The 20,715-nt window shown below is 53.5% G+C and overlaps 7 protein-coding genes across 7 annotated transcripts; 2 read left to right on the forward strand and 5 right to left on the reverse strand.

Annotated features, from left to right (window-relative positions):
- Nucleotides 1–539: 539 nt before the first annotated feature.
- Nucleotides 540–2,348, forward strand: MRS44_007801 (uncharacterized protein; the record flags this gene model as incomplete). The annotated part of the gene is made up of 2 exons (XM_046275970.2): nt 540–1,366; nt 1,418–2,348. 2 exons carry the CDS (start codon nt 540–542, stop codon nt 2,346–2,348), a joined length of 1,758 nt encoding a protein of 585 aa, XP_046134190.1.
- Nucleotides 2,349–2,799: 451 nt separating this feature from the next.
- Nucleotides 2,800–3,863, reverse strand: MRS44_007802 (uncharacterized protein; the record flags this gene model as incomplete). Its single annotated transcript, XM_046284036.2, has 3 exons — nt 2,800–3,038; nt 3,091–3,709; nt 3,759–3,863. The coding sequence occupies 3 exons, from the start codon at nt 3,861–3,863 to the stop codon at nt 2,800–2,802; spliced, it is 963 nt and encodes a 320-aa protein (XP_046134189.2).
- A 2,942-nt stretch (nt 3,864–6,805) lies between these two features.
- Nucleotides 6,806–10,984, reverse strand: MRS44_007803 (uncharacterized protein; the record flags this gene model as incomplete). The annotated part of the gene is made up of 4 exons (XM_065620660.1): nt 6,806–8,134; nt 8,185–8,593; nt 8,641–9,899; nt 9,950–10,984. The coding sequence occupies 4 exons, from the start codon at nt 10,982–10,984 to the stop codon at nt 6,806–6,808; spliced, it is 4,032 nt and encodes a 1,343-aa protein (XP_065476732.1).
- A 2,657-nt stretch (nt 10,985–13,641) lies between these two features.
- MRS44_007804 (uncharacterized protein) lies at nt 13,642–14,214 on the reverse strand (the record flags this gene model as incomplete). The annotated part of the gene is made up of 2 exons (XM_065620661.1): nt 13,642–13,780; nt 13,931–14,214. The coding sequence occupies 2 exons, from the start codon at nt 14,212–14,214 to the stop codon at nt 13,642–13,644; spliced, it is 423 nt and encodes a 140-aa protein (XP_065476733.1).
- A 715-nt stretch (nt 14,215–14,929) lies between these two features.
- On the forward strand, nt 14,930–15,204 carry MRS44_007805 (uncharacterized protein; the record flags this gene model as incomplete). The annotated part of the gene is made up of 2 exons (XM_046281072.1): nt 14,930–15,073; nt 15,130–15,204. 2 exons carry the CDS (start codon nt 14,930–14,932, stop codon nt 15,202–15,204), a joined length of 219 nt encoding a protein of 72 aa, XP_046134186.1.
- An 827-nt stretch (nt 15,205–16,031) lies between these two features.
- Nucleotides 16,032–17,355, reverse strand: MRS44_007806 (uncharacterized protein; the record flags this gene model as incomplete). Its single annotated transcript, XM_046269226.2, has 2 exons — nt 16,032–16,593; nt 16,655–17,355. The coding sequence occupies 2 exons, from the start codon at nt 17,353–17,355 to the stop codon at nt 16,032–16,034; spliced, it is 1,263 nt and encodes a 420-aa protein (XP_046134185.2).
- Nucleotides 17,356–18,054: 699 nt separating this feature from the next.
- Nucleotides 18,055–20,056, reverse strand: MRS44_007807 (uncharacterized protein; the record flags this gene model as incomplete). The annotated part of the gene is made up of 7 exons (XM_065620662.1): nt 18,055–18,287; nt 18,340–18,977; nt 19,038–19,173; nt 19,261–19,310; nt 19,503–19,550; nt 19,748–19,895; nt 19,951–20,056. 7 exons carry the CDS (start codon nt 20,054–20,056, stop codon nt 18,055–18,057), a joined length of 1,359 nt encoding a protein of 452 aa, XP_065476734.1.
- Between the last annotated feature and the right edge of the window lie 659 nt (nt 20,057–20,715).

The raw sequence follows: 20,715 nt of genomic DNA on the forward strand, positions 1-20,715 counted from the left end.
ATTCGACGAACCAGCGTCTGTTGCTGAGAGATCGACAGACGTTGGTGAGACGCGGCGTTGGGTGTCAGGTGGTAACATGTGCACGGTCACGTGGGGGACTCTGTTCTGCTCCACGCACGCACAAAGTACGGCGGACCTTAGCAGACTACAGTGTGGAGAGCTTCACCGTCTGTTACGCATGCATTCCCCACGACCGTTTCGCTTGCAAACATAGTACCTCCACAAACTGATATTACCTATATTTCCCCTCAACTCTCTATTCCTATCGTGAACCTATTCTCCTATCTTAACAACGTGGCCACTGTATCTCGAGTGAGATCACAAGCTCGCCATCCGTTCCACTTGTCCCACTCCCCGCAGTATCCAGGTTTCACCGACCTGCCATATCCGGGTTGGAGCGATATATATATCCTGCGTCTGTTTTCGTCCATATTTATTGCTTTTAAACCTTTCAAGTAATCGGGCAACCTTTAGATCACCGCCTTCAATATCAAAAGGTCCCTTTTCATCCGTCGTGGACCTACAACCGCATATCAACCATGGCTGGAGAACACACAATGTCCAACGAGGAGTGGGAGGAGGTCGCCCAGGATATACCCTCGCTCTCTGATCCCTTTCTGCAACAATATCTCACCGGCCGATCCAACCTCATAGCCCAGGAGCAAAAGACCCGTTCCGATACATCTTTCAAGGCCTCTCTGTCGCCCATCGCCAAGCGTGCCTGTGACATCGTCGACCGCATTCGCGACCACGAGAATGCCAACGTCTGGACACCTCAGGTTGAGGAGGAGCTCTCTCAGGCCGGCAATGAGTGTCTTTTCCCCGGCATGATGTTCATGCTCGCCAAGGATCGGATGGAGAGGACAGATCTGTGGAAGATTGTTCGCCGCATGCCAAAGGGTGCCCTCCTCCACGCACACATGGACGCCATGGTCAACTTTGACTTTATCCTCGAAGAACTTATGAAGATGCCGGGTATGCACATGTCGAGTGACCTGCCCCTCACCACCGAGGCCGCGAGGGAGGATGCGGCCCTCCAGTTTCGATACAGAGCCAAGGAGAGAACTGACGGCTCCATCTGGAATGATTCCTATGAGCCGGAGAGTTTTCTACTACTTACAAAAGTGGCCGATGATTTCCCCAACGGTGGGAGGTCTGGTTTCCTCAAGTGGCTCAAGGGCAGATGCACCCTCTCGGTCACAGACAGCCATGAGCAGCATCACGGTATCGACGCAATCTGGGTCAAGTTTGCCAAATGCTTCGTCGTCGTTGCCACCATTATCCACTATGAGCCCATGTTCCGGGTATTCCTGCGTCATCTCATGAAGACGCTCAAGGAAGACGGCGTCAGCTGGGCCGAACTCCGGTGAGTCAACAACGAACATGTATCTGATTTGCTCATCTCATTGAATGATAGGTTCACGTGGCCCCTTGACTACTGCCGTGATAAACAAGAGGAGCCTGAGAAGGACTATACCCACATGTTCGAGGTCATCCGGGAAGAGGTTGCGCGCTTCAAGAGCTCGCCAGAAGGCCAGGGATTCTGGGGTCTCACCACCATCTGGACGACCATCCGCCGACTGCCCACCCGTGACATTATCGAAAACATGGACTGCTGCATCGCCGCAAAGATCAACTTCCCCGACCTGATTGCTGGCTACGATCTCGTCGGAGCTGAAGATCTGGGCCGACCGCTGTCAGATCTGCTCCCGGAGCTGTTCTGGTTCCGCAAGCAGTGCGCTATGGAGGGCGTTAACCTGCCCTTCTTCTTCCACGCTGGAGAGACATTGGGAGATGGAACAGACACAGATGGAAACCTGTTTGATGCAATCTTACTCGGAACCCGACGTATCGGCCACGGGTTCAGTCTCTTCAAGCACCCTCTACTCATCGACATGGTAAAGGAGAAGCGCATCCTCATCGAGTCATGCCCCATCTCGAACGAGGTTCTCAGGCTCTGCGGCTCTGTGACAGCCCACCCCCTCCCCGCCCTCCTTGCGCGTGGAGTGGCCTGTAGTCTCTGCAACGATGACCCCGCCATGCTTGGCCAGGATACCGCTGGCATGTCCCACGACTTCTTCCAGGCGGTGCAGGGCTGGAAGAACCTCGGTCTCGCTGGTCTGGGCAGTCTTGCTGAGAATAGTGTCAGATGGTCTGCCTTTGAGGACCAGAACCAGACAGAGTGGGTCAAGGGTATTAAGGAAGCCAGCCTTGGTGACGGCGTCAAGGCCAAGAGGCTACAGGAATGGCAAGTTGAGTGGGAAAAGTTTTGTCTGTGGATCGTCGAGGAGTATGGAGATGAGTTTAGTCCTGAGGAGGGGGAGGAAAAGGCGAATGAGGAAGCTTAGTTGACCGAGTTGGCGCAAGAATCATAAACAGGGGTGTGATAGATGAGCATCGGTGAGGGCTAAGTCACCGGCAGGATACACTTTAGATGCGTTTTGGGGGTCATGTTCAACACCGACGGCTTGGAGTTCAACAGGCGTCATGATTGGGTGCAACGGCAGCACATGCCGTGGGAGTCATATACATGCATGATATGATAATGAGAATGACGACGAGAATGAAAATGAGTCAACGAAAGAGCTGCGATACCAGCTTCGCAGTGTATTGTATTGTATTGCTACCAAGTCCCAACCCGAGCGTGAGCTCAGCGTTATCCAAACACCAGTTTCTCAAGCAATGAAAATGAAAGGAGAGTTCATACCAACATACCCACAAAGATAACCTCAAATCGTGTCCAGCCATTCCTAAGTAATACAAGAAAGAATGTGAGAGTTCTAATGAAACACAACTCCCCTAGGCGGACCCAGGGAAGTACACGGCCAGCCAGTCACGGAACCTCATTGGTTGAACGTCGACGGACGGGCTAGCATCAACCATGTCATTCAGCGAGGTCTGTCCAAAGTCGTATCGTCCTTCGACTGTTGCTTGGAGCTGCTGATAGAAGGCAACTCTTGCAAAGTTACCCTGCTCGTAGGACATGGTTACCAGCTGTGGTAGATCGGCAAGCTGCCACTGGGAAAGCTGAAAAGCAGCTGTAGATGGGTTAGCTTCTGTGTTGACACGGCCTTTGGATCTGATACTCACCATTCAGTTGCCTTCCGCACTGGCCAACAACATCTCGAAGTGTCACCCGATCGCCACGCATCGTGAGTTCACGAGGCCAGTTCACAGGCCCGAGATCGATCGCTGCGACGACAAACCGGGCGACATCGTAGACAGAGGTCATGCAGACGCGGACAGAACGGCCCTGGGCATTCTTTTCCACATACTCAGCTGTGTAGTTATTGACGTCGAGCAAGTATGAACCTGGGTCGGCAAGGTTGGCACCATATCCGATCGTCAGGCTCCCGAGACCCTGAGGCAGGAATCTCTCCATGAAGATACCGCAAGAGAAGACAGTCCATTTCATGGGTGATGATCTAGCCCACCTCCGCAACAGTTGCCTTGCTTGTGATGAAGTTGATGTTGGGTCAAGAGGGTCAGGGTCTCCCGGCCGCTTCTCGATGGATCCCTCGAACTCTCGTGGCACAAAGTATTGCACGCCGCTCTGGGCAGCAGCATTGATCAAGTTAAGTTGTTCGTTTCCATTCACGATGGATATGACGAGGTTGACGCCGTGTAGGGCGTATGCTAGGCTTGAGTAGTCATCGTAGTTGACTTGCATGACTTGGACATCGAGTGACGCATAGTACTCAGACCGATCCTATTTCTGGTTAGAAGAGCCCAGTAGTTTTGGAAAGAAGGATACTAACGAATCTTGATAATACAACGACGTTGTAGGCGTTTGCGGCTTCAGAGAGTTCTTTGGCTAGGAGATATCCGAGGCCGGAGCCTCCTGCGATCGCTATTCTCATCATGATGCCTTGGGTAGTGAGGAAGGAGTAGAGAAGAGTGTGACTGAGGCTTCATCAGGCCGCGGGATTCTGGGTCTAAATAGTTTCGATCCTGGAGCTGTGCTTGGGCTCCCACGCAGTGCCTCAGAACAGTACAAGCAGAGCCGCAACCTAAACACTTGACGCAAGCTTCACCATCTTGAGAGAGCTGTACAGACACTGCGCCCTTGGGACATCCGTATGACTCAAAGGCGAGAAACAAAAACACAGCCAGGAGAGTCTGTCACAGGCAGAAGCCCTCAAAGCAAGCAATTCGCGGCCTCTGTCTGGGCCAAGAGCCACTCGCAACTCATGACAGTCTGCCGTGAATTCAACAGGTGGATACTGGACGAATGCCAGTACAGAAACACCCGCAGCTTGATTCGGCCGAATGAAGGCAGTCTTGTCATTGCCTCGTCGTCGTAAACGGCGGAGTGTGCATAGATACCCCTTCAGGCAAAACGTCCGAATTGTCAAGTGAAGGGGGCCATAACAAGACTGGAGGCGCCACTAGGCGCTCGAGAATGTGAAAGGTACCCAGAAGAATCGCGGAAAGTAGCGGAAAGTAAAGAAATCCCGAGAGAATGTGACCTCAAGTGTGGGTTAGAGTAACCCAGGTGGCACGTTGCGTCTGAGGTAGTGGTTGTACATTTAGGTCAGAAACTTCTGAAATGTGCTTTGCTCAACCGCAAGAGATACAAAGACGGTACAAGCAACGGCACGAGACGTCCATAAGAACAAGACGCCTTGGGGTGCCTTGAATTCAGCCCTATGGGGACCCTATCTGTGGGATGATGGTTAAAGCCGGTGGGATATGCAGTCCAGAATGACCACAGACTCGTCTTCACGGTGGATATGGCCATCCAGTTGTGAGAAGACTTGCTCCAAAGTCACCACATTCCCAACCTCCTTCTTGATTGACAGGCACTCGACGGGATGGGCCAATCAAGCAAGTTGGTGGTTGTCACATTCGCCCGTTTAGATCAAACCACAGGAACAACGATACACTCAAAGTTGGTTCTCTAGCAGAGGGTCAATGCCATCAACCAATCCGCAAACCAGACGCTAGGGGAATGGACTTGTCCAGAAATGAGACAATTTCCTGTCTTCAACTGAAAACCGCATGATCGCTTCAGGTGAGTCGCGAAGTCGAAAAACTCCTAAATCGCGAGTTTCGACTCGCCGATATGCATCCCTGAATCCGCGGCGCAGCGGGCAGTCCGTCATTGGCCGTGACATATGCAGAGAGCCAGGCTACACCGGCACTATTCAGGCAGAAGGGCTTGGAGCCTGGAGCAGCGCGTCAGACTGGAACAAGGCCGCGGTCCACGGGGCAACTAGGGGCGACTGAAGATCCTTTGAGCTTGAAAGAGTCCAAGGGGTTGGGGGCCAAACATGTCTCGGCCCCGGTCCATCACTGGTCGAGCTAATGCGCGGCCATGCAAGCATCCCTGCTGATTCCCGTAGGGCTGACAAGGGTTAAAGAGGGTGGCAGACAAGCTCGGCGCTGATTGGGCGTTGCCCTGGGATTCGCTGGGCCCGTAAACAAACGAGGCTCGGTCCGTCTGGATTGGGGCAGAGAATCCTCTTGTCCGAGTTGAACCAGGATCGCGCGGGGGGGAGTCGCACCATGATTCGCGAGCATCTTGGTTGCCTAAGGTTGGACATGCATGCGAGTCGGACGCAGCCGCCATTGATCCAGATTGTCGGGGTTGTCGTCGTGGGGTTGGAGCGAGATTGAGTCAGTGGTGGGTGGGCGAGTTTGGTTTCTCGGGGATGTTGAAAGGTCCAAGTTTTGTCACGGGGGAAAAAGGCCGAGCGAGGGGGATTTGGCATTTGGCATTTGGCGCCTTCCTTTTGCGTCCTCAGGTTCACGTTCATCGTTTGCTCTTGCCTCTTTGGACGATGACGGCTCACTTCGAGAAAGAGGCAGGCGGTGGTACCTTCCTCCCTTAGGCACTCAACTCGAGCCGTCCTCGTATTCTAACCAAAGACAAGATCTCGGATAGTATCTAATCCCGCTCTCCAAGAATAAACCAGTTACTCGTACTTGCTCTACCTATCTTTAGAGCCGTTCCAAATTAAACGTTTCTTGGGGTCCATCTATCATCTGAGTAAAAATAAGCTTGATCAGGCTTTCAAGATGGGACGAAAATAGCTTCAACGTCCGTCTCGCTTAGAGAAGGGTTCACACCTATCCCGAAATAGGTTATACGATCAGATCATGGCTTCATCCCTTCAACCACGACATAACCAACTCGTCACCTTGTGTACGAATCAGCCGTCTTGGGGTCGAAGGGAGGATGAAGCCCTCAGCCGTAGAGTCGCCGTGATGTCTTCAATATCAAGGTTTTGGCCAAGACACTGCATAATGCGAGCCATCACATGTCAAGAATGAGAAAAGAGCAATTAGATTCATCACGCACGCGGTTCACGGCGGGGAAAGGAACAAAATGTCTCATCCTGTCCAAGTTTCAGGGTGACTCTATCTGTGTCCCCAGTTCACGGCAGTGTCTCTCCCCTCTAACCCACACCTACCCCTCTCCCTTGTATCTATTCTCCAATGATTCAAGGCCGGTTGTGTCAATCGGCGATAGTGGCGTCGAACAACTCCTCAGACAATTCCTGATTTGAATCCTGGACCCAACACTGACTCAGATGCCGCTGCTATTCCGGGATATCTCCCTTGGCGGAATCCCTGGGGAAGGGTGGAAGTTTAGGAACATATTCGAGGCTCTGTGAATACAGGGCTTGGCCATTCCTGGCTTTTCTGCCTGGTTTTGGAGGCATGTCGGTTACAGTGGACGTATGTGACGAGTCGTAATTCACGCAAGATACATCCGGCACTTTTCTTTTGCTACGGTAGATAGCCTACAGCCGACTTCTAGACGCAACCGAACGGGTAGCCAACTCCTCTTCTTGGCCGTCTAAGCCTGGAGTGCTGTCTCTTCCCGCGCGCTGCCACTGCCCTTCCGCCATGCCTCTGTGTGATCGACCTTTCTCTTCGCTACGCTCTCTGCCCCCTCAGCTCCCCATCCACCTCCTCCAGGAGTGCACACAATGATACGGTCTCCAGCCTTCATCGAAGCAGTGTTCTTGGCTCCCATATTGATGTGCCTCTCCTCATACTCCACCTCGGCGGCATCCTCTTGGGTATGGAACTGCTTCAACGAAGACTCCCAGTTTGCCTTTTCCACCTTGCGAACCCAGAGGTTGAGACCGCACTCTCCGTCTCCTCCGCCGTTCAGACCGTAAGGGTGATAGACGCGGCGTTCACTGAGAATAGAGACTTGAAGGGGAATGCGGAACTCGATGTCACGAATCACACCATCGCCACCACGGTGCTGGCCACGTCCTCCTGAGCCCGATCGAATAGAGAACTCGCGAAGAAGCACAGGGTATCGTCGTTCAAAGATCTCAGAGTCCGTGATTCGAGTATTTGTCATGTGGCAATGAACTCCGCTGGTGCCCTCCCAATCAGGACCTGCTCCGCTTCCACCAGCAATCGTCTCGTAGTAGCCAAAGCCCTTGATGGCCTTGGTTCCGTTCTGGTTACCACCGAAGCCAAAGGTCAGGTTGTTACAGCAACCTTGACTGGCTGCACAGGCTTGGAAAGCCTTGAAGATGACATCGGTGATGCGCTGGCTGGTGAGGACGTTTCCGCCAACAACCGCCGCACCTGGTGACGGAGACAGAATAGACTTGGGAGGAATCTTGACGTGAATCGGCTTCAGACATCCCTGGTTCAGTGGAATATCCTCTGAAATGAGGCATCGCAGACAGTAGATGATGGCGCTGAATGTGATGGCTTGTGGTGCATTCACATTTCCATAGACTTCAGGCCCGGTTCCTGCAAAGTCGAATTCGGCCTCTCCCTTCTCTGCGTCGATATGAATCTTAAGACGGATAGGGGATCCATCGTCCATGTGATCAACTGCAGAGAGATCCTTGCCTTCGAATCGCTTGTGTACCTCCTTCAGCAGTCGGCGGACACAAAACTCGGCATTCTTCTGGATATTGACCATGTAGAACTGAACGGTTTCCTGGCCATACTCGGCAATCAGAGTTTCGATCAACGAGATACCCTTCTGGTTGGCAGAGACTTGGGCTCTTAGGTCGTTGATGTTGTCGGCCAAACAACGTGTTCCACTGCATCCAGGGTACTTGGCGGGTTCTTCGTAGAAGAGCTCAACAACTCTCTTCTCATTGAACTTGCCGCCGCTCACCAGCTTCTCGCTCCTGATCGAGGCACCTTCCTGGAACAGTTCTCGCGAGTGAGGAGGCATGCTTCCGGCACTGATGCCACCAATGTCCGCGTGATGGGCCCTCGATGCGGCGTAGAAGAGAATGTTCTCCCCTTTTCGTCAAAGGCCGGCATCAGGAGGGTCACATCAGGAAGGTGAGTGCCACCGTATGACGGATGGTTTGAGATGATGACATCTCCCTTCTCCAGCTTTCCCTTCCAAATCTCGGCCTGACGTCGCACGCAGGTCGACATTGAGCCAAGGTGCACAGGCAGATGAGGAGCGTTAGCAACGAGGCCGCCAGTAGCATCGAAGATTGCACATGAAAAGTCGAGTCGCTCCTTGACGTTCGTACTAACGCTTGTCTTTTGCAGAGCACGACCCATCTGCTCAGCGATAGCCATGAAGCGGTGACCGAAGATGCTGAGCATGATAGGATCAACTTCACGGTCTGCAGTCGTCTTGGTGGACCTAAAGTGTGTTAGTACAGTAGAGTAAATAGCGATTAAAACACTCACTCAGACTTTGAACCCTCCTTCTCAAGGTTGATGACGACATGGGTCTTGAGAATAACCGCCGTTGCCTTTGGTGTAACCACGATTGTCTGCGTGCCATCCGCAAGCATGGCTGGTCCAGGAATCGAGTCACCAACTTCCAGATCCTCGAGTTTGAAGACTGGGGTTTCCTGTCTTCCTCCCTCAAAGTAAACCTGCTGGCTGTTGAGCTTCTTCTTGTCAGAGACAACCTGTTGCTTCAGGACCTTGAGCTGCTTGTCAACTGTCTCTTCGCTGTGGCGGAAACTCTTGCCAATGCCTCGGACACGGACGTCGTCGACAATGACATCCCGTTCGTCCAGAGTGAATCCAAACTCATAGCGGTGCTGCTTCACAAAGGCCTGCCCAAAGTCCCAGTCGTTGCCCCCAAAGCTCTCCTTGGCCTCTTCTAGGCTAGGTCTGACAATCATGAGTGCGGACTCAGTACCACGGTACCTCATGTTGAGGTACTCTTCAAATGCGATTTCGTCATCTTGGAAGCCTTGTTCCTTAAGAGCTTGTCTTGCCTGGTCCTTGAGCTTCCCCATCTTCTTCTGCAGCTCACCAACAACATCCTTATCATCCTTCCACACCATCGATTCAGGCTCCTGCCGTTCGTCAACGACATCTGCCAATGCCATACCGTAGGCCGAGAGAACAGAAGAATATCTGTGGACAAGGATTTGTTGAATCCCCAAGGACTCGGCGATAGCAACAGCGTGCTGCCCTCCAGCACCACCAAAGGTCGCGAGCCGGTGCTTAGATGAATCGTGACCCTTGGCTTCAGTGATAGATCGAATAGGACGGGTCATAGTCTCGTTGGCCACCGTCAAGAAGCCATACGCCACCTCATCTACCGACAATTTCTTGTCGCTCTGTTGGTTCACCTGATCAGCCAGCTCTTGAAGTACCTTCCTGCTAGCCTCAACATCAAGTCCTTGGTCCTCATTCTCACCAAAGATCTTGGGAAAGAACTCGGGTAGAAGACGACCAAGGACCAGGTTAGCATCAGTGACAGTAGCTGGGCCTCCTTTGCGATAACACGCAGGACCAGGGTGAGCGCCAGCGGATTCAGGCCCAACAACGAAGAGACCGTTTCTGAAGAAGAGACGTGAACCACCACCTGCTGCCACAGTGTTAATGTCCAGCTGAGGGGATTGGATGGTGACGCCAGCTGTGGTGGTCTCAAAGACGTGCTCGTATCGCCCATCTCCATATCTCGAAACATCTGTGCTAGTACCACCCTGTTCGATGTTAGTAGAGCGTGGTCTCAAGGCCAACAGTTTGTACATACCATATCAAACCCAATCACAGGGGTCTTGGTCTCATCATCGTAAGAGGTGATGGCGTATCCAACAACACCTCCTGCTGGGCCAGAGAGAATGGCCTTCAACCCAGTGAACTTGTCCACGTCCACCAATCCACCGTCACTTTGCATGAACTCGCATCTTGCCCCCTTCGCCCCCTTCTCCTCCTTGACGCTGCGAGTTCCAAGGCCACCTTCAAATCCGGCCTGGAAGCCATCAATGTACTTGCGAATGGCTGGCGTGAGATAGGCATCGGCGCAGACAGATGTGGCTCGAGACACAAGCTTAATCATGGGCATGAGCTCATGACTTAGCGAGATGTGTTGAAAGCCAATCTCCTTGGCTATGCGGCCAATCAACGCCTCGTGGTCCGGGTACGTGTAGCCATGCATAAGACAAACGGCAATGCTCCGGATACCTTGGTCATACACCTCCTTGAGCTTCGATCGGACATCTTGTTCCTCGGCCCTCTTGAGGATCCTCACGGTCTCACCCGACAAGCCACGGACCAGAGTCTTTCCCTCAGCCTCCTTGGTCCCAGCCTGGGCCTCTGCCTTGGTGGTTGTTCTCTCGGGATCTTCTGCGTAATCCTCAAGTGTAACTCGCTCCTCGATCTCAACAACCTTTTCATACAGAACGTCTGGTTTCCGGATAGCCAAGTCAAAGATCTTGGGTCTTGACTGGTTGCCTATGGTCAAGCAATCCTTGAATCCCTTGGTCACCACCATGGCAATCTTCTCGCCCTTGCGTTCAAGCAAGGCATTGGTGGCAACGGTGGTTCCCATACGGATGGAGTCGATCTGAGAAGTGTCTAGGGCCTCGCCCCGAGGAATGTCTCGACCCAGGAAATGGCTCATGATGCGTCGGATGCCTTCAAGCGGGGCATCCTTGTAGTTGGCCGGGTCCTCAGAGAGGAGCTTGATGATAATTTCCTCTCCATTGCTCTCGCCGACACAGTCTGTAAAAGTACCGCCACGGTCAATGGCAATTCTAATACCGCGGTGTTTGGTTGCTGATGCCATGGTGGAGGTACAGGTCGATCCAATGAGGAGGGGAAGAGACGCCACTTGATAGGAGGAATACTAAAGATGGGAGACCGACAGCCTGAACTAGCTATCTTATCAAGGTCGAAGGAAGCAAGACGAAAATAGCTGCAGGAGAAGAAACGGGTGATTAGTTACGCGAGGCCGATGTATTTGTAAGTCAAAGAGCGTCGGGAAAGGTGAATGGCTGTCGACGTCATGTATGGACCCCACGTTCCGTTATTGGCAATTGGTACCGGGAGCTTGTCGTTTGGGATCTCAAATAACTGATAAACTAGCCGTTTGTTCAACGACAGGCAATCCTCCCAATTAGATTATCAGTGCATATCAACAAGCAGAAGCATCAAACAAGGCCAGTACCAGTGAAAGCTACCAGAAAACAAACTCTACGGGTGTCGGGCCGCCACGTTATTTTCACCAACCGGACGGGAGCCAAGGACCGGTGAAGAGCCGTGATGATTCAACGACACCTTTGGGCACTGAGGTCGCATCTTCTCACCATGAGCATTGCCAATGGCATATTGCAAGCACGCAGACAATGAGAGCAAGAGATGGAGGAAACGGCAAAGAACAAGACATAGTGGAGTGAAGTGTGTGCCGAGAAAACTCGAACAATTGGCACTTGAGTGTGAAAGCAGGTATGTAAACAGCAGCGGACGCCAAACTGCAAATGTAATGGATCTAAGCATCTATGGACATCTAGCACCAAGCAACTCGCAGGGCAGATTCCAAAGGATGTAGAAGCAGCAAAAATGAAACCATCACGACCCAAGAACAGTGGACAGGAACAAAAAGAAATGATTTGCCGTCAGCAAGACTCGAACTTGCGTTTTCAGTGCTTCACATGAGCCACAAACTGATGTACTAACCCCTATACGATGACGGCTTTTGTTTCTTGTTGCAGAATGGTGATGTAAAAGAGTCTTTTAAAGACAGCCTCCGTCTTTGAAGGCAGAGGAAAAAAGAGGTGGAAAATGCAAAAAAGAAAGGATTGCCGTCAGCAAGACTCGAACTTGCGTTTTCAGTGCTTCAACTTGACCACAAACTGATGTACTAACCCCTATACGATGACGGCTGGTTTTTCCTTGCTTGATGATCCCTGCCGCTTAGTTTTGTTTATAGGCCGGGGGTGGAACACGGCCCGATCTCCAAGTTGGTAGATAGTGGACCACTTCCACAGATCTTGTTGCAGGAATTCGATCGATTGATCAAGTATATAGACGAATAGGTAGGCATGCAAGAGGCACTAGGCGGCGACAGATTGGGATCCCCAGAACTTAAGAGTCAATGGAAGCTGCACTAGAACCCGGCTCTTCGGATGTGGCGGGATTGACTCAAATTAGCGGCAACCAAGGGAAGCATCCAAGACACAAGGGAAGCTCCAGAAGGGCATGCCAGAACAAAGTTCGATTCTTTTGGGGCATGTACAGTACTGTGTTACACAGCTTCCTCACGTCAGGTATGTATGCGGCATGATTCCAGCTTTCGAGGTCCGGCCCCGGCGTCCCCGGGGCGCACGGAGCGAGGAATGCCGGGCAGATGGGACACGGAGGACGCCGCTCGAGCACCGGGGCTCTCAAACATATCACGGAATGAGGGAAATACGATTGATAACATGATGCTGTTGGCAGCAGATCCTTACATTTCTCATGCAGCGGGAGTAGGGAAACTCGACCCAGGAGCCGACTTTTGCATCAGTTGATAATCTATCAACAGTCGACATGACAAGTCTTTTTAAACGACCTTGCTTGGCAAACAGCCCACCAATGTCACCAGTTTGAAGACAACGTTTTTCAACCCAACAACATGTATGCCCTAGGATGTAGTTGCAGATGGTGCTAGCAGGTATTCACCGGTTGAATCTTGCACTAATAAATGGCAATCTTGTGGCTTGGATCCCGTGGGCTTTTCTCAAATGACGAGAAGTTTGACGTGTGGATTCACGGCTCTCGCGTCATTCCTTCAACAACAGGGAAGAAGCCACCTGCTGTGGGGGGTTGAAGACAAGGCGTCGGGGCATTAACGAGGCTGACAAGATTGGCTCGTACTCTTATTCCAAAGAGGTCGTCAATGAATGCCTGCTCCCGTGTACCCAGCTTGGCGCGCGCACTTGTTCCCACCGCCCGTATGTAGCACACCGTAAGCGCCTAAATTCGCTGCCGCCGGAGGGACGACGACGGTGACGGGATGCTCGCGGCATCGAGACGCATCCAGGCCTGACTCGCCCCCGGCTCCGAGAGAGAGACTGGGACGCCGTCCCCAAGGGCGTCTCCGCCGGAATCGATTGGCTGGCCGCATGATGCAGTGGCTTTCCCGGCGCACCAGGCGACGAACCTGCTTGTTGGGGGGGGGCCGATCCCCATGCATTCAAGCATATTCCCTTTCAAGGCAGGTTTGGGGGGCGTGTGAGAGAGGAGAGGACCTTGACGAAGGCCCTTTTTCTGCAGGGTAGCGGTCTTTTGACAGGGTTGACTGCAAAATGGATCCCTACCCCGGCTATCGCCCATCAGAATGTCCCACGGCATGGATGGAATCCCTGGGAACGTGCCGGGGCCCACGGTAGTCAACAGGCGGAAGCTGGAGTACGTAGACCACCTACCACGGGCCTAGGCCAACAGCACCTGTTGGCAGCCAGCCTAGGGTCCATCCAAGGTCCATGGACGGGCGGCGTAGGTAGAGAGTCGGGCCTCTGGAGCGCCAGCCGAGGCAGCGGACGTTTGAAGCACAAGACGCTGGATGAAGCCATTGGCATCGGTCGTGCAGTCTTCAGCGGTGCTGCCACCGTGGTCAGCAAGGATCCGGCGAGAATCAAGAGATTGCAAAAAGATTGCAAACCATCCCGTCTCCGTCTGCCGTCATTGTCGGCCTCAATTGTGCTTCGGTTTATCCGCCCACCTGATCGACGTCACGCTGGCGCTACGCTACCTACGGTACGCTTCTCTCTCTGTCTCTGTCTGTGCTGTACTGTACTGTACGGGGGCCCCGCCCCATGGAGTCCTTTGCAGCATCGCCTCCACCGCTTTCGGAGCCTCGCGGTGACCCTTCAACTCGCCTCTCTCGCTCTCTCTCTGGAGTCCCGGGTCCGGCTTTGTCATTCCAGTCCCCCAGAGGACAGCGCCCCCGCGGGTAAAAGTGGCCCGTCCGGGTTCGCCAGGACGGTCCTTGGTCAGCGCAACAACAACACCCTCGTTGCCCGTGCCCGTGTACATACAGCACAGTACAGAAGTTGGAGGGGAGTACCCAGCTAGAGCCGGGGGGCGTGTTTCCACGGGTTTCTGCCGTGTCTAGGTTTTTTGGTTTGGCGGCCGAGACTGAGGCCCGGCTCCATGGGAATACTGTACGCCAACGATGTACATGTCGATGCAGCCAGGCGGTTGCTGAAGCTAATAAGGCATGGAGGAAAACGGCGGCAGCGAGCAGCAAGCAGCAGAATCTGGGTTGCATTCTGGACCACCAGGTACCTGCAAGGCTTGCCTCGCCTGGGGTCCGTCACCTACAGTACTCCTCCCCTGTCGACGGCATGTGGATGTGGTGAGAGCGAAGCTAGAGGCGAACAAGACAGACCGCTGGCTCCACCCGAGCATGATTCATTCATCAGCCGCCTCGCCTCCTTATAAAGCCCGGCCTGGGTCCCCTTCTGTTCGTTCGTTGCTGTTGTCTCTGTGAACGTCTTGTTTGATCACTCACTCTCGTTGCGCGTGTGTGTGAATCTCGTCCCTCCCCCGGGTTCGCTCTTCTACCGAGTTCCAAAGGCGCATTCACCTGCTCCGGGCTCCGACTATTAAATCGTCTCGTCGAACACTTCTTACCGCTCTCTCGACTCTTTCTCTCCTCTATCTGCACTCTCACCGTCTCTGCATCTCTACGGCTACTACACCTTCTTCATCTTCCACCGCCTACTCCCCCAAACCAACAACCGCAAACATGCCTCCCAAGCGAATTCGATGCACCGCCGCTCAATGCCGGGAGCCCGCCCAGCGCATCGTTGGCGACTGCTCCTTCTGCCAAGGGCACTTCTGCGGCAAGCATCGTCTGCTAGAAGACCACAAGTGCACTGGTCTCGAGGACGTAAGTTTGAGACTCCATTGTCTTGAAGGCCAGTGTCCCGCTAACAAACCATCCAGTGCAAGAAGCAGTCTCACGAACGCAACGCTGCGCAACTCGAGTCGGAGCGAACCCAGGTTATCCGGGGCGTATAAGCACGACCAACGAGAAACACCGAGCGCCGGCCCGGGAGACGGGCGTCACTCCCACGGCCCACCGAAAGGCGTTATCCTTGACGGCCACGACGTAATGATGGGGTTTGGCTTTCGTTGATTTTTTTTATTTTGGTGGCATCTACATCCACAGGACCTGCGAGGCGTTGCCCGCCGTTGTGTACATTTCTATTCTCGGGTAGTTGAGGATGCTGCGTTGGCGTACAGGATGCATGGCTTTGGGGACATAGCAGATTCCCCATTTCAGCGGGGGGGAGCCTTTTGAATTGATTCACCCTCGCACAATCAAACAATGGAACCGTCCAGTATTCATTCATTCACATTCAGCCGTGCGAATCAAGACCAGAAGCAGCAGCCAACTGGCGGAATCAACCGACAATTGCAGAGGCGGTGACTTTGACCTTGACTCAGAATGGACTGACGATCCGTCGCCTTGGCTTGATTACGTGGTGCTGCTGCCCCGGTCTGGGTCTGGTCTGGCTTCCATTCAAGGACCCTGTTGCCAACGCCAGCTGAACGAGGGCAAGACGCCGTCTTATCTCCGATATCGTATCGGGCGCGTAAATGATCTCGTGAGCACGGCTCTGGCCCGCGCATACAATAGCGCCATCTTGGCCGAGCCCACTGTCTGGACCGCGGAATTGTTTGTTTTGCAGTGAGAACTGATCAGTTTGTAGGGTATGTATCGGTGGGTATTGATGAGTTCTCAGTGTCTATTCAAAACGCCCGCCCTCAGCGCCATCGTTCGTCGGCCTCAAAGACGTGGTCGAATCGTTTCCTGCCAGGGCCTTGTCATTTGCTGGGATATATTATGGGGTGGCTGGTTCCGGAGGCGGGGCCGCGGCTTCCCCCGCCGGATCAACTGTTGTCATCCCATCGATACCCTCCTCTTTCTTAACCACGACGTCTTGTGTAACCTCGACCTTGACTGCTGCGCCGTCTAGAGCTTCGAGCTCCATCTTCTCCGCCTTGATCTTCCGCCCCTCCAACACCTTCTTCCGATCCGCCGCCTTGCAGAGACCCTCCATTCCCAGGTCGCATTCGCCGCACTTGCGCCCAACAGGGAGACATACTGACTGGCCAAGACCGACCAGCAGGTGGTTTATCTCGTGCCAGCGGTCTTTCGGCAGCCATGACTGAAGTGCTGCGCGTGTCTCCTCTGGATTTTTGGTCTTGTTCCAGCCCCAGAGGTTCGTGATGCGATGCACATGCACGTCGACGCCGATACCCTCTGTGCGACCCCACGCGACCGACATGCACAAGTAGGCCATCTTGGGACCGACCCCTGGTAGAGATGTCAGTCCCTCGATAGTGTCGGGAATGTCACCGTTCCACTTGTCGCGAATAATCTCGGCCGCTTGCTTGATGTACCTGGACTAGGTTAGCCAAACCATCCTCGCGAGTGGTAACCGTCTCACGGGCAGGCACAGACTTTGTCTTGTTGTTGTGAAATCCCACCTGCCAGATAAACTCATTCAGCAGCTTCGGTTCAACGGCCAGTATGTTTTCTAGGTTCAGTCCGACCGGCGCCCCTTGTTTGTACGGTGGTAGTTCAGTCTGCAACCTCTTCATGACCACGGCGTTCACCGTGTCCTTGGTCTGACTTGACAGCATAAGCGCCACCAGTGTGTGGAATCTCTGGTCTTTGGGCGATGCGCTTCGATCCGCCAGCCGCTCGCAGCCCATTGTGTCCACAGCTGCGCCATGTGCTCGTCCGCCAGGGGCTCGCATTTTCCTCACCACGTCGTACATGGCCTCCCAGTCGGAGGGTGGCTCTATAGTTGTCTCGCCGGTCGATGGGTTGGTCGTTTTGCGAGCGGGCTTGCGAGCGCGTCGCGGTGCCTTGGCTGGCGGCGATGGGATGTCATCGAGTGTTTGGTCGGCGGCTTCGGCCTTGACGGAACTTGTAGATATCGATGATTCGATTTTCGTGGCAACGACACGCCTTCGTTTTCGAGAGGGAGCAGCCGCGATATCCTCAATGTCGCGAATCGTAGGCTTGGACTCTTTCGTCGAGGAGGCCAAGGCGAATTGGGCAAGGGATGATCTCGTCACTCGTCTCGGTGGTGAGATTGGGTCCGATACGCGATCGAATAGCTTCGAGGCATCTCTCGATACCCTAGAAGTCCGCATTTTGGAGCTGTGGCCTGTAAACTGGCTGTCGATATTCGGATCAAGCTCAATCGTAGACGCGTTTCTTAAGTCACTCTCCTGTGGCAAAACCATTGCCAAAAAGGGCCCCACTCTGACGAATCGGCGGCCACAGTGGGGATACCCGGATTTCGATGCACGCTCCGCCAGGGACCAATTTCTAAGCAGCCAATCCGTTGACTCTATTGGAGGTTTCGGTTGCTGGGCAGCAACAGAACTTCTATGAGAACTGGATGCTCATGGGTAAAACTGATCACATCTACGGACTCATAATGATTGATAACGCTCATTATTGAGACCTCATTGGTAGAAAAAATTGGTTTGATAGGCATAAAGGTAGTCTTGAAACATGACAGCCGGTCAATTTTCTTGAGCTACACAGCGACACAACGTGGTGTCATGAGAAGTCAATGAACTGCCAGCAATCACCTCCACCTTATCAGTTATCCTGGACCAAGGATCACTGCCAGAAAAGACTCGTCATGGATGCACGTGTAAAACAGGTACGCATTATACAATACCTGGTACCAATCGGACAGGGTGAGTGAAGTGGCCATCAAGGTAGCCATGTGCCGGAATGATCCATATAAGTAGGGCCGCTCCACGCCTTCTTCACTTCACCTTGGTCAAAGAGTCTCGTTGTTACTCGATTATCATTCATTTATACTACATTTTGGGTCATTAAATCTTAGGGTCAAGCTTTAGCATGTCGACGACGGCACGGATGCAGTCTCCCTGCTTCATGGTCTCAAAGGCGTTGTTGATCTCACCAAGCACCTTGCGGTGAGTGATGAACTCGTCGACCTTGAGAGAACCGTTCTTGTAGTCGGCGACGAGGCCGTTCAGCTGAGAGCGACCCTTGACACCACCGAAAGCACATCCCCTCCACACACGGCCAGTGACAAGCTGGAATGCTGTGAAATGTGTTAGTCTCTTCACATCTTGACAAGTTGGATGTTAACTTACGTCGGGTGGAAATCTCCTGGCCAGCGGCAGCGACACCAATGATGATGCTCTCACCCCAACCCTTGTGGCAAGCCTCGAGGGCAGCGCGCATGACACCGACGTTGCCAGTGCAGTCGAAGGTGTAGTCGCAGCCACCGTCAGTCATCTCAATGAGCTTGTCCTGGATGGTCTGGCCGTCAAGGTCGAGAGGGTTCACGAAGTGAGTGGCACCGAACTTGTCACCCCAAGCCTTCTTGGAAGGGTTGACGTCGACCACGATGATCTTGCCAGCCTTGCGGGCGGCAGCACCCTGGACTACGGACAGACCGACACAGCCGGCACCGAAGACGGCAACGTTGTCGCCCTCCTGGACGTTGGCGGTGATGGTAGCAGCACCGTAACCGGTGGTGATACCGCAGCCGAGCAGGCAGGTTCGGTCCATGGGAGCATCGTGCTCAATGGCGACGACCGAGATGTCGGCGACGACAGTGTACTGGGAGAAGGTGGAAGTGCCCATGAAGTGGAGCAGATCCTGGCCCTTGCATCGGAATCGAGAGGTGCCATCGGGCATCAAACCCTTGCCCTGGGTGGCTCGGATCTTGCCGCAGAGGTTGGTCTTGCCAGATTTGCAGAACTTGCACTCCTTGCATTCGGGGGTGCTGTTGGTGAACCAAGGTTAGGTGATGCTACGACAGAGGGGGCTGTGTGTGAGAGCTTACTAGAGAGCGACGACGTGGTCGCCGACCTTGACGTTGGTGACGCCCTCACCAACAGACTCGACGATACCAGCACCCTCGTGTCCGAGGACGATGGGGAAAGCACCCTCGGGGTCCTTGCCAGACAGAGTGTAGGCATCTGAAAAATATCAGCGAGCTGCTCATGCTGCTCACGAGGCCAAGCGGATGCTCGGAGCTTGGTGACGAGGCATGCAAAAGAACTAACCTGTGTGGCAAACACCAGTGTAGTAGATCTGGATACGGACCTCGTTGGCCCTGGGGGGAGGACCTCAATGTCCTCGATGGAAAGGGGCTTGCCGGCCTCCCAGGCGACGGCGGCCTTGCAAGTGATGGTCTACGCCATGAGGTCAACTTGAGCTCTTCCATCGCGAAGGTTCCATCCCCATCAACTCAGGGCGGGGTATTAGGCATAGATGAGGGGTAGCATAGGGTGGGAGCAAAACATACCTTGCCAGCAGTAGAAGCCATTGTGTCTTGTTGAGATGGAAGATTGAACTGTCAATGAAGGAGAGAAGAAAAATCGACAGACAATTGGGGAGGAGGGATGGGCATCAATGATTCTTCTCAGTTACGACCAAGTGCGCAAAGTGTTTATGTAGACTGTTGGAAATCCGTAACGCCAGATTCCGATCCCCGAGCAACTCCGTTAAGCTGCTACCTACCCCGCAATGGAGGTGAAAATCCACACGCACAATTCGGCTGCGATAGGAAAACTGACGCGGTGCCGACTAGAGGGGCCTCGCCCATTGGACCATGGTTGCTCCCGGAACTGGATTTGTGTGGGAACAGAGTGCGGGGAGGTTGGCTGGGCGTGCCGAGGTGCTGCGCCATTGGTGCGAACTGCAAGATGGCACCGGGGCATGAGGTAAATGCTTCCCGAAGATGGGTAACTGACGAGACGCGCAAGTGGGCGCAGTCCTGCGGCTTCGGCAGATGAGACCGACGAGACCGACGGTCTTGATCAGCAACGCCCGGCGTGACTCAGGCAGAGGCGCTCTCATTGCTGCAGCGTCGTGGAGTTTGTCCATTCACGGGGTCGGAAGGGGTTCCGTGGCCCGTCCTCTGATGCCGTGCCCACTTGCACCATCGTTTTTCGCGGTGGCATTCGGCAAGTTCATGATCACCTCAGTTGTACTATGTAGCTTGGCTCAGTGGCTGGTCCAAAAGACCGAAGCAAAGCGGAGGCGGTTCCGGACTTAAAGATAAGAGGTTCCATCAGGAGAAATGAGGCTTCGTAAGAAGAAACGAGCGGCTCTCCGAAGAAAACTCTTCGCGCCTACGCTAACCATTGGTGATGGATGTTCTGCTCTCCCATCACATTCCAGTTTAGTCGTCACCGAAATCCCTTCTTTCAGGTGAACAATGGCCTTTTGAGGGTCGTGCTCGTCAAACAGACTGCTTTATCATAAAGGCTCTTCTTCTGAGAAACAACAGCGATCCATAGAGTTACGACGTATCCATCCCTGAAAAGTATTCCAAAAATACAGCAAGAGGTGAGGTCGCAAATAAGCTCAGCCAGTGTCCACTTCGACTACTTCTTTTGTCTTCATACGAAAAAATGTAAATGCATTAGCAATTTTGTCGCTCGCCTTGATCAAGCGGGGTGGACAATAATGAGTGGAACAACGGGGGCAAGGTGTTTCTTGTGCCGGATAAACAC

This window comes from Fusarium solani (assembly GCF_023522795.1).
Source record: "Fusarium solani strain SB1 chromosome Unknown bctg00000004, whole genome shotgun sequence".
NCBI classification, from domain to species: domain Eukaryota; kingdom Fungi; phylum Ascomycota; class Sordariomycetes; order Hypocreales; family Nectriaceae; genus Fusarium; species Fusarium solani.